This window comes from Mytilus californianus, unplaced genomic scaffold (genome assembly GCF_021869535.1).
Source record: "Mytilus californianus isolate M0D057914Y unplaced genomic scaffold, xbMytCali1.0.p SCAF_1, whole genome shotgun sequence".
Taxonomy (NCBI): Eukaryota; Metazoa; Mollusca; class Bivalvia; order Mytilida; family Mytilidae; genus Mytilus; species Mytilus californianus.
The window spans coordinates 133,904,209-133,917,375 of NW_026262581.1; the positions used below are offsets into that span (position 1 = coordinate 133,904,209).

Sequence of the window (13,167 nt, forward strand, 5' to 3'; positions counted from 1 at the left end):
AAATTTTGAATGAGATTCTCCAGGTTGCTTATTTACTACTTCTAAAGGTTGAACTGTTGAATATTTAATAGGATGATTGTGCTTCTTAAGGTGTTGATAAACTATGTATGCTTTGATGCGATAACTGCACTTGGATTTTTACTAGATGACATTGATGTTCCGTATATTGTCAAGTTATCGGAATTCCAATGGGGACTAACTGTGCACCACCAAACCTTTAAACAGACTTATTCAGAAGGGTTTTATTTACGATACTGTTGTCAGGTCATTAAAGATGGCATTTGTTGGAATTAATATTGATTCACTCATAAGGTCTTTGCATCAGAAATAAACACATTTATTCTACAACCAGTTGTTGGCATGATACGGGTTATGTTCTTCTCGTATATTTTATGATGGTATGATACTAAACCCCTAACAGGAGAGATTGCGTATGGTTTTCATATGATGAAGACATAAATTTTCAATCATTTCAATTGAGGTCTGGAGCTGGCATGTCAGTAGCTGCTAGTAGTCCTTTGTTAATTTATGTTGATCATTGTCATTTTGCTTAGTTTCTTCTGTTACCTATTTTAACATCGGTCCCGGCTTCTTTTAAACTGAGTTTTACTGTGCGTATTGCTGTGTGTTTGTTTATTCTACATTGACTAGAGGTAAAGGGGAGGGTTGAGATCTCACAAAACATGTTTAACCTCGCCGCATTTATGCGCCTGTCCCAAGTCAGGAACCTCAGGCCTTCGTTAGTCTTGTATATTTTTTTTTTTATTTTGGTTCATTTACATGTTTCGGAGTTTAGTGTGACGTCCATTTTCGCTGAACTAGTATATATTTTTGTTTAGGGGCCAGCTGAAGCCCGCCTCTGGGTGCGGGATTTTCTCGCAGTGTTGTATAGACCCTCTGGTGGGCTTCGGCTGTTTTCTGTTGATTGGTCGGGATGTTGTCTCTTTGACGCAATCCCCGTTTCCAATCCCAATTTTAATTTTTGTACAGTGAATAAAACTTGTGGTTCTTCATTCTGTCGATACTTATATTTTCCGCCGCGGGACGTTTGCGCTTTTTTATAACACGTTTGCGCTTTTTTAAATTGATATATGCGCTTCAATTTTTAGGACATTTGCGCTTCATTAACGTAATATTTTAGTATTGGTTCTTTATGATTTCCTCCTCATTTACCCGGGCTAGAAGATATCTATGTAACCATTCTCCTACTTCACATGTACAATTTGTATTTGTAGTCCTAATGACTGAATCTGTCGCCACGATGCTTGTGTCAGATGAAACTGAACGACAGCACTTAATCGAAGAAAAAATAAATACATAACTATCATGTCACTGTTTTTCAAAGTCAACATGAACTGTAAAGGAAAAAAAAACTTCATGAATTTCGTGAGTCTTTTTGCTTCTCATCACGGTGCGAAGCTATTAGTTTCATACCCATGATACCATATTCGTGCCATCTTGAAATTATTACGTACAAATATCGGTTCTCATTGGCTGTCTGTTGATGTGGGAAAATTTTTTGTTGGCTAGAACGAGATATATAATTGGGAACATGTCCCGGACAGGAGTAGATATTGAATACGGACATAGTTACAGTATGGGTATTCAAGATCCGATCTGATACCCGATCAATGTATAATTTTATTTTTACTGGTTTACCTTGCTATATAATGTCGAGTCAATTCGTGTTGTAAAATTAGAAGAGGGACAAAGATAAACAAATTTCTGAGTGCTCATCTGACTATATGTGCATATACACCAACATTTTAGATACATATAACTACCAGTGATCTCCAAGAAAATTGTCAGAATACGTGTTTTTCATGTTATAATTGTGCATTAGAATTATTGTTAGAAGATCTGAAATATTCATGCATCTAATAACAACTTGGTCACATTGCTATGTAAGAAAACATATTGCGTCAAAATTGACTGTTAAAAGTCCCATAACTTTATGGAACGACAAACTAAGATATTTTCAAATTCAACGCTAGTCTAGATTCGTCAATACCAACAACAGTGTAAAGTTTGAAGTTAATCCAAATATTCTAGACCTAGAGTATGCCATGTAGAATATTACCATAATTGTGGAATGAAAAATCATCAATTTTCCAAATCAAACGGTATCTCTGGAATAATGACAAATAAGAATTTTAAAATCAAAAGGAAGTTTCGTCTTTCAATCCTAATGTTCCGTTTTAGTTTCGTAGGAATTGTTTAAAGCAAATTTAAGTTTTTGTAGGATGTATGCATGTACAATCTACATGTAGTATACCACAATACACTCATCTAAGACGGTTATGATAAAGCGAAGCAGCACTCTTTTTAGAAAGCTAAAACTTGTCTGGGTTTACATTTACCAGGAAGGCCCAAACCCAAACATTTGTAAGACAGGGATTTACAAATATGTAGAAACAGCTATTGGTTAACACATTCAAATTAGCTAAGCTGAAAAATTATGTTAAATTGCCTGGGGCTCTCCAGGCAATAGAATGAACACAAGAGGAATGCAGTTCCCGTTTTGTTAATCCATGAATAGTACAAATATAAGTTGATTTTAATTTGCGTAATGACTACAACTCATTTTGTATGTAAAGGTAAAAATGTCCTGTCAATTTAATGCAGGTGTATCAAAGTTTAAAGCGCAAATGTCCTTTCGTGTTACAGGCAAAAAAGCGCAAACGTCATGTGTCCTTAACACGAAATTTTTTCGTGTTTTCATGAGTTTATTCTTCTTGAAATAGGGGCATTTTAACTTTACATGGGAACCTAGAGTTCAACGACTACACATACAAGGTTTGGACTTGCTTATTCTTTGGACATTCAAGTTTCATCCCGCAACCTGTTTTGTAATGACCATGTTAGCCAATTTTCAACACGAAGTTTGCAAATTTGACGTTTCAGCCATTTTAGCCTGTATTTTATACTGCAATGTTAAAAGCCTCTCGCTTCGATTTTTAAAATAGCTCAGGAACTTTGTACGTAGCGCAAAACAGTAAATAATTTTCAGATCAATGATTACTGAAAAAATTTTGTTCGTGCATTCTATTTCTAATGGTTTATATGGTCTGATATGTGTATTGTAATCTCAGATATAGTTGAACCAGGAACATATATATTGACGGGACTTGACACTACCTGATTGTAGTCGATTTTATCGTCGTGCCATAGTTTATAAAGATACGATACAGAAACGGACATGTGTTAAAAACGGACTCGCTATTATCCTAATAATTTCTGATATTATCAATAAAATGTCATTCAAACTAGTTTTACAGTAATGCTAGTGTATCAAACTTGTATTCTGTCACTTCAAATTTGTTAAAATCGAAAGCATTTCATCACAGAATTGTGCAGAATGCAAACCAGGTAATAAAAAAATGGCGGCCATTGCCGCGATGATTTACAAATTCCCAAACTATTGTAAAACACTTCACATTAAATAAATCAAACTTATTTTGGTAATTTTATATAACAAAATATATCTACTAAATGATAAAACTTGTATTTATTTACAAGTAGAGTTATGTGGTTTATTAGTTGAGCAGTTCTGATAGTTTTTCAGTCAGACGCTACCAAAATCCGTAAATCTCGGGAAGTCTCGGGGAGTCCGAGATTTTATCAACTTTATACTGAAAAGCGTATCAGATTCATTTCCCGTTAGATATACTGTTCCCAGGTTGAACACAGTTTAAAGTTGGAACGAATTGACCAATCAACTTGGGACGAATTGGTTGGTACGAATTGGGGTTTAAAAGAATCATCCAGATATCGATTACTTATGAACAGGTGCCCGTTTCCAATTAATTTAAATTCCGAGTGTTTTAATTAAGAATCTTTTTATCCAAACTTTACAAAAGATACACATCTTAAGTAAAATTGATGATTAAATAAAGACTTGCAGTAAAATCACATCACGAACAGTAAAATTAATTAACGCCGAGTGTTTTATAAGTTGCTAAGCAGAAGCGTCCAACGTTTTGATCACGTGATAAAAATGGCGATGTTTACAACAGTGAATTCCGAAAAGACCTTTACACGATATTGTAATATGTAATCATTGGTAAGAACTTTTAAGTGTAATTTAGATTATGACAATGACCCAATATCTTTATCATTACAGTTAACAATTCATTTAGTATTAAAATTAGTAAACAGAACACGTTCACTTTAAAACTAAAAGTTCAGATTGTCATTAGATTTTTAAGAATTAGTCTGCTGTTACTTACAACAGCGATCTAGATGATTTAAAGTAATGCTTTGGCTAGGATATAACGATAAAAGGGATGCGGTTTATGTTGCATGAGTCTGAGTAGCATCCACGATTTGGGTAACTTGCCTTATTAAAGTCAGACACATATACTTTGCATAGCTCCTGTACCTACATTTGAGCATAAAGATACAGTGCTGGGAATTCCCCTAGAACAACTTAGCTAACACAATTACGTCAGTAACTAATTTATCGTAATTTCTGTCTCTGGCTAAGTCTGTCTAGTCTAGCAAAGAAATACAAATAAAAATCATAAAACTAGTAACTATACAAGGGTTAGATGAATACAGCCGTCAATTCTGATGTCTGCATGTTCCCTCTCAGCATTGGTAGCGTGAATAAATAATCCATAGTAGAAAATGATACCTTTATTAAACTTCTGGAACAGCCGATATATTTACATACATTTACAATGTTCTAACAACTATATAATTTACATAAGGGGCTGAGCTACTGAAATAATATTCTTGTATTTTTGTACGGCCCAAATGGGATTATCTTAAATTCTATAATGCAAATAATGCGAGGCTTACAGCTATCTGCGCTGCTTCTTACCTCTTAACTACGACGATTACTTAGAAAATATATGAGGCATACAGCTAAATACGCGGCTTCTTATCTCTAGGAACCCCTGTGATCCTTGCTGTAGGCCAAATGTTAACACAGCAAAGACTGATGAACTTGACCTTGCACTGGTATTTATTCATAATTCACAGGAAGTAAACATTCTAAGCAGGAAGAAAAACATAACGTTAAACACTGCCAGAAAATATAGGAGTCCTTGACTCAAAATACTTATTCTAATAAACTGTTGTGATTCAACCAATCTAGGTGTATCAATTCTTCCAGTTAAGAACTCATAAGTGTACACTTTTGGGTTCACACTTAGAATATTGACCTGACGGTAATGTTTTGAGCAACACATTACAAAGTTGTGTCATATTTGACATTATCAATACAGCTAATAACTAAACGTACGTTAATTGTTCATTAGAATATACATTTTGTACTTAAAGCTAGGAATAATTTCTGATAACTTATACAAAATCTCAAAATATGAAAGCAACAATATTTCATTACTTGGGAATCATCAGTGAACACATTTACAACCTAATTTTTAGTCAAGTTTACGTTGCAAACTATTTAACTAACATTATTTTAACATAGAAATGGATGCAGGTGTAATACCACCAAATCATAGTACGTCACATCTGGTTGCATACGAAAAAGGGTTGAAAAAAAATATTCCCTTGAATTTGACAGTTGTAGGAAATTAATCCTATATTTCAATGCAGTAAAAAAATTCTGAGTCATAAACTTATATCTTGGGTGTTTCAAAGCACCATTATTTTTTTATTAGGTGTTTCCATAGAATATTTTGGAAACTTGAGGTTACATGGTTACTAAAGCTTGTACACAGGAAAAAAAGGGGTTAAATTTGATTGGTTAACTTCCAGTGATGGTTATTTTCTTATATGCAATGAAATGTTATGTGAAATTTTGTCTTTAGTACTGGACAGGATAAAAATTTACTAATGCCAAGTATTTCTTTATTTGAAACAAAGATAAATTCTGCACAATTTTTTGAAAAGTGCAAATTTAACAAAGACTAACAGGGGAAAATCCATGGTGGTATTACACCTGCAGGTATAAAATATGTCTTTCTAATGTAATTTTTGATGTTGTTAAGACATACATGTATTAATGAAATTATGTAATCAAACTAACAAATACAAATGCAGACATAACAGCAACGTCATAATGAAATATTTTCTTTCAAAAGAAATGATGTCGTTCCTCCTCAGATTGATAGGAAACTACCTTTCCACTGTGGCCAAATTTTCTATAGATAAAATAATTTTCCCAGTGAACTTTTTATTTTTCTCTTATTTGTGTTTTTTTCAATGACACCATATCCAAATAACCTAAACTCACCCAACCAAGATAAAAGGGGATCATGTGACACATTGGCCGCCAAAGAGAATTATTTTTTTCAGACAAGTTTTATTTCTAAATGGTATATCTACATGTACACTGTTGTTTAAATAGAAGTGATAAACCTTTTGAAATTATCAGTCTGTAATTGTAAGTACACAATTAACTGTAAAAAATAAATGGGAATACTTGTTCAATAGGAGAACCCAGCAGTATATTCATTATGATACATATTCGTGGATGTATTCTAACCATATATCACAAGGTCATGTAACAAATCAGTATCAGTAACTTGAACATATTGCAAAAGAAAAGTAACCAGATTTGGTTCAAACATATGTTCAAACTCTTTAAGGTCATTTTTTAGTAGCAACAAACAAAAGAGCTATATCAATTGGACATGCTTTGATATTATATCTGCCCTTGAATTTTTACTTGATAACATTTTTGTTCGCTTTGGAGATTCCGTATATCGTCAAGTTATCGGAATTCCAATGGGGACTAACTGTGCACCACTTATTGCGGACCTGTTTTTGTATTGTTATGAGTTACAATTTATGACTAAAATCAGCAAAGACCCATCGAAACAACATCTGATACAAAAATTAAACAACACTTTTAGATATTTGGATGATATATTGGCTCTCAATAATGACGACTTCAGTATGTATACTAAAGAAATTTATCCTGTTGAACTTACTTTAAATAAAGCTAATACTAACAATGACCACTGTCCTTTCCACCGATCTTGATATCTATATCATTAACGGGAAGCTTAATACAAAAATTTATGATAAAAGAGATGATTTTTCATTTCCTATTGTTAATTATCCATTTTTGTCGAGCTTTCGACTTTTGTAGAAAAAGCGAGACATAGCGATCCGACATTCCGTCATAGGCGTCGTCGATGGCGGCGTCCACAAATATTCACTCTGTTTTTGAAATTTTAATAACTTTCTTAAACTATCCTGGATTTCTACCAAACTTGGACAGAAGCTTGTTTATGATCATAAGATAATATTCAAAAGTAAATTTTGTAAAAAAAAAAATTCCATTTTTTCCATATTTTACTTATAAATGGACTTAGTTTTTCTGCCAGGAAACATTACATTCACTCTGTGGTTAAAGTTTTTGAAATTTTAATAACTTTCTTTAACTATCCTGGATTTCTACCAAACTTGGAAAGAAGCTTGTTTATGATCATAAGATAGTATCCAGAAGTAAATTTTGTAAAAAAAAAAATTCCATTTTTTCCGTATTTTACTTATAAATGGACTTAGTTTTTCTGCCAGTTAGTTTTTCTGCCAGTTAACATTACATTCTTTCTGTGGTTAAAGTTTTTAAAATTTTAACAACTTTCTTAAACTATCCTGGATTTGTACCAAACTTGGACAGAAGCTTGTTTATGATTTAAAGCTAGTATCTAGAAGGAAATTTTGTTCCATTTTTTCTGTATTTTACTTATAAATGGACTTAGTTTTTCTTCCAGTTAACATTACATACAGTCTGCAGTTTAAGTTTTTAAAACATTTATTAGATTCATAAACTATCCTTGATTTTTACCAAACTTGGACAGAAGCTACTTACAATCAAAAGATAGTATAGAGAGGAATATTTTTATTAATTTTTTCCTCATTTTTGTTGAGCCTGCGATTAAGAGCAAAAGTAGGCGAGACACTGGGTTCCGCGGAACCCTTACGAATTTTTAGATGGTGACGTTCCCTTGTCACCATCTTATGGTGTTTATATATCTCAACTTGTACGATTCGCTCGTGTATGTAACAACGTATTAGATTTTAGCAAAAGAAATTTATGTATTACTGAAAAATTATTCAGCAGGGTTTTCGATTTCATAATCTAGTCAAAACATTTACTAAATTTTATCATCGGTATAAGGACATCATTAGTAAATATAACTCAACATGCAGACATCTTATATGTTCGGGTATTTCACTTCCAATCTTTTATGGTAATATTCTTTACAAAGCACAAAAATGTCAGTATTCACTTCAAAAGCTAACAAAACCTTTAAACAGACTTATTAAGAAGGGATATAGTTACGATACTGTTGTCAGGTCATTAAAGATTGCATATTTTGGCTTTAATATTGATTCACTTATAGGGTCTTTGCATTGGAATTAAACATATTTATTCTAAAACCAATTGTTGGCATGACACGGGTTATGTTCTTCTCATATATTTTATGATGGTATAATACTAAACCCTTAACAGGAGGGATTGTGCCTGATATTCATTTGATGAAGACATAATCTTTCAATCAGTTTAATTGAGGTCTGGAGCTGGCATGTCAGTAACTGCTAGTAGTCTGTTGTTATTTATGTATTATTGTCATTTTGTTTATTTTCTTTTGTTTCCTATTCTGACATCGGACTCGGACTTCTCTTTTACTGAGTTTTACTGTGCGTACTGTTATACGTTTGTTTTTTCTACATTGGCTAGAGGTATAGGGGGAGGGTTGAGATCTCAAAAAACATGTTTAACCCCGCCGCATTTTTGCGCCTGTCCCAAGTCAGGAGTCTCTGGCCTTTGTTAGTCTTGTATCATTTTAATTTTAGTTTCTTGTGTATAATATGGAGTTTAGTATGACGTCCATTATCACTGAACTAGTATACATATTTGTTTAGGGGCCAGCTGAAGGACGCCTCCGGGTGCGGGAGTTTCTCGCTGCATTGAAGACCCATTGGTGGCCTTCGGCTGTTGTCTGCTCTATGGTCGGGTTGTTGTCTCTTTGACACATTCCCCATTTCCATTCTCAATTTTATTCCTTTGCCTCAAGTATTTATGCCCTGCAATTGGCCATGTGCTTCTATGAAGTGCATGTCTGCTTTCCAATCTAACTGCCTTTCATTTTCATGTAACCAGTTTAATGATGTCAATATATTTTCTGCCAATTTTGTCTATAATAAGCAGAGTTGCTAGCAGCTATAGGTCACAGTATAGCCTTCAACAATGAACAAAACTCATACTGCATAGCTATAAAAGGCTCCACCATGACAAAATGTCAAACAAACAAATGAGAAAATTCAACAACCTTGAGCTTGCTTTCAATAACTGCCAACATTCTTTGATATCATATTGTTTGGTTTATACTTGAGTTTTAGTTATCTGTTATATTGGTATTATAAGATTAAGTATACTTTTCCTGAACTGATTTTTTGGGTAAAGGTTGCTTTTTGTGCAATCAAAACTCTTATTTGGCTGGCTTGATAGTTTTCAATTTTCCAGTCTTTATCACTACTTCTGAGATAAACAAAACATAGTGCATAGTGCCTGTAAACTTGCAGCTGAAAATAAGCCATTTTCCCCACCTTATATACAGCTGCTTATATTGTATTTATGATGAAATCCACAACTCTTTTCACTGGGTTTATACATAGAATTCCCTTAGATTAAAGTTTCTGCTTAATCTACAAATGTATTTCTACAGTAATGACTTATTTTCACTGAATGAGTTACTGAAGAAAGGATTTATAAAAAAAAAATTAAGTGAAAAAAGTGAATGAATTTAATGAACCTGGTAGACAGTATGTACACCTAATTGACCTTACAATGGTAATTCTGTGACCGTAATTCATCCCAAGTGTAGGTGGGTAATCATGCAATAGAAGTATGGATATCTGGACTTCTTTAGTCTGTTCGTAAGACCCATGCTCACAGAAGGGGTGTTGTATGGTAGCCATATATATATATATATACAGAAAACAGAAGTATTTTTCTCTCCTTAGGGGACAATACTAACATTTTTAAAATAAGCCACTTTTTATAATAAAAACCTGGACAAAACAGTTATGCCTGATATTAGCACTTCATTATTTAGTTTTAGAGATTGAAGTCAAATGGTGGCATTACCATCTTCCTCGAAAACTTGTTTATAGTATTCATGCATGATAAACATCATTTTACATAAAATTTGTGAAAATTTTTAAGCCTTGTTGAATAATTCTCAAATACCATTTTCTTGATAAGGCATTTGTTGGTTGTTTATACATTTGTGTAAGACTAAATGCTTCTATTGTGGGCCACTTTTAAGACTTTATTTCACACAGATGGTAAGCAAGAGGTAAAATGGTCTTTGCAGCCTACAATGTTAGAAGGAAAAGTGAAGTAAAAATCAGGGGTTAAATCTTAGTATTCTTATTTCACAATGTAAAGTGAAGAATATGGAAGGGGTTAAATATGAGCACTCATGATTAAATACTGGATACTTATTGATGTTCAAGTCTAAATTCAATTTATAGAATGATCAAGTTTTCTTAACTAGAATTTGTATCAGCAACTCTAGAAACAGTTCTAACAGTTTCAGAAAGCTTCAAAGTCATGACACAATAAAATATAATGTTTATGAAATTGGATTAGCATATGGATGGTTATGATTTTAACTATAGAAATATTAATAATGAAATTAAATATGTAATTTTATTCAATGAACTATTGATTTTCAATAGAAATTACTAAAATTTATAAGCTTTATAAACAACATTACCATGGTAATTATGATAGGGTATTATATTGTTAATTATGTTTCCAAAATCCAAATTTTCTTATTAGAGAAAGAATTTGTTATAATATTGGTTTGGTATAAAATAAATAGCACAACAATATGCTGTTAAATAGCCACTGCAAGCTCTTTAGCTATTAGATAACTCTTCTCTCGGTTAACAGCAGTTCTCAGATCGTTTATGCAACCTATAGTGTTATATTAACATTAACTTCATGTCGATCAGTGTTAAAAGTTTAATATCAAATACTACAGCCAGGATTAATGACCTGTAAAAACATTTATTGTTACGCTGCCAATATTGTAAGACATGAGAATTATATCTAAATATTTAAACTCCGTTATAAGTTCGTGTGTTGTGATAACATTCAATATAAAATTTTTTTATGGCAGCCTTGGACTTACAAAAATGTGAATTTATACTGAATAACTCATTTCTATTTACAAGAGGTAAGAATTATCAGTATAATTAACAGAGTAATATAAATTATAATTTGAAAACTGCATCATATTTTATTTGTAAATGATCTGTTTAATTGTATGTTACTTCATGAAATAATTCTGTAGGTAGATTAAGGTCAAAGATATTTTTTGGTTTAGAAATTCCATAGTTGTTCAAAAGTGGTCTTATAAATTGTAACTATATAAAAAGTAAACAAATTGAATTCTCTAATAACTTTGTGTTATTCATTTTTTGTTGGAACTTTCGTGAAATATGGCCCTGCAGCTCTTTTCGCAAAAAAATCTAACGATGAAAATTGATCTTAAGTTATACTGAAATGTTCATAACTTACAAGTATTTTTAGCTGTAAGATTTTTTTGTGAAAAGGGTCACTGATACATTCTGTATAGAATGAGATATGATAAGCAGAGCAATAAAGGGTATCAATAGGAATAAACTGCTGACGTCATTTTAATTGACAAAATAATATTTTAAACAGAGAAATTTAAACATCACTTTTTAGGCTCCACCACAAATATATATGATTTTTCTGATTGATTTACATTTGGTGTTAATATCCCTAAAGTCTATGTAATTATTGATGATATTTCACTCATGTGATCTTCTGCTGTAGTACAATATGCTATTGAAAATATTCGAGTCAGTTTAACAAACATTTCATACTGAAAATACTTTGGTTTACATAATAACATATGTTTTTGTATATTGTTCACCATTATAGTACTATTCAGCAACATTTTGATCACTATGACATTAGACACATTCGTTTTATTTTGATAAATGACAGAACAAAAGTTTCACTGTAAAATCTGGATTTATAAGTTGTGGATACATATTTTTTCTCTCGCTACAATAAATAGTACATATACATTTGTGTATCAATTAGACAAGTACAAAATGTACATGAAGAAAGTTACAGATAAAATTTGTTTCATTCAAGTTGACCCTTTTGATCAAATGTGATTGTCCTGAAATAAGATCATTAGATTTTTCCCTAGGGTTCCAAATATAATGATTGATTGATTGATTGGTGTTTAACGCCAATTTCAACACTATTGTGCTATTTCGTGGTGGTCAGTTTTTATTGGTGGAGGTAGCCGGAGTGCCTGGAGAAAACCACCGACCTTCGGTAGGAAAACTAACAATCCTAGTCTATTAAGATTGGAGTCGAGTGCCAAAAAGTGGCTTTCTATTAAAAGTCCATACAATAAAATAAGAAAAGCATTGATTGTGGTTCCAGGTATGTTAAGTAATCACCTGTAATATGCCGTATCTTAGAATATATTGTTTTGATCATATGAAGCTGGTGATTTGTTCCTCTTCAGATTTAGGGTGGTTATGTGAAACATAATTGATACCACTATAAATATTCCACAAAAATATACATCCTGTTCAGAATGTAGATCCACATAAATTTGTTTTTTGTCTCATCATAGATACATCTATGGTCTCATGGTTCAGTTATGATTGTTAAGTTATTGTTAAGTTATTGTTAATTATATATATATAAGGATGTGATGTTTTTAGTCTCATCATAGATACATCTATGGTCTCATGGTTCAGTTATGATTGTTAAGTTATTGTTAAGTTATTGTTAATTATATATATATAAGGATGTGATGTTTTTAGTCTCATCATAGATACATCTATGGTCTCATGGTTCAGTTATGATTGTTAAGTTATTGTTAAGGATGTGATGTTTTTAGTCTCATAGATACATCTATGGTCTCATGGTTCAGTTATGATTGTTAAGTTATTGTTAAGGATGTGATGTTTTTAGTTTTTTAGATACATCTATGGTCTCATGGTTCAGTTATGATTGTTAAGTTATTGTTAAGGATGTGATGTTTTTAGTCTCATAGATACATCTATGGTCTCATGGTTCAGTTATGGATTGTTAAGTTATTGTTAAGGATGTGATGTTTTTAGTCTCATAGATACATCTATGGTCTCATGGTTCAGTTATGGATTGTTAAGTTA

General features: G+C 32.1%; 2 protein-coding genes and 1 long non-coding RNA gene across 6 annotated transcripts in view; 2 read left to right on the plus strand and 1 right to left on the minus strand.

The window, feature by feature from the left end:
* LOC127735389 (transcription factor BTF3 homolog 4-like) overlaps window positions 1-13,167 on the plus strand; it is a 198,597-nt gene that overhangs the window by 39,368 nt on the left and 146,062 nt on the right. The window contains exon 5 of one of the 2 annotated variants that reach the window (XM_052245564.1): window positions 4,007-4,063. The exons of the other annotated variant lie outside the window; for it this stretch is intronic. Coding sequence (XP_052101524.1) covers window positions 4,007-4,057 — 51 coding nt within the window. The 3' untranslated portion in view covers window positions 4,058-4,063. Of the gene's footprint in view, window positions 1-4,006; window positions 4,064-13,167 lie in introns of those variants that run through there. 2 annotated transcript variants of the gene reach the window in all.
* Window positions 1-13,167, minus strand: part of LOC127735435 (uncharacterized) — a 54,758-nt gene that overhangs the window by 13,470 nt on the left and 28,121 nt on the right. The gene's annotated exons all lie outside the window — the stretch shown is intronic.
* Window positions 4,007-13,167, plus strand: part of LOC127735138 (tubulin polyglutamylase TTLL7-like) — a 45,496-nt gene continuing 36,335 nt past the window's right edge. For 2 of the 3 annotated variants that reach the window (XM_052245242.1, XM_052245230.1), the window contains exon 1: window positions 4,007-4,063. The gene's annotated coding sequence lies outside the window, so the exon portion shown is untranslated. Of the gene's footprint in view, window positions 4,064-11,072; window positions 11,175-13,167 lie in introns of those variants that run through there. The other variant, XM_052245233.1, reaches the window with a different exon arrangement.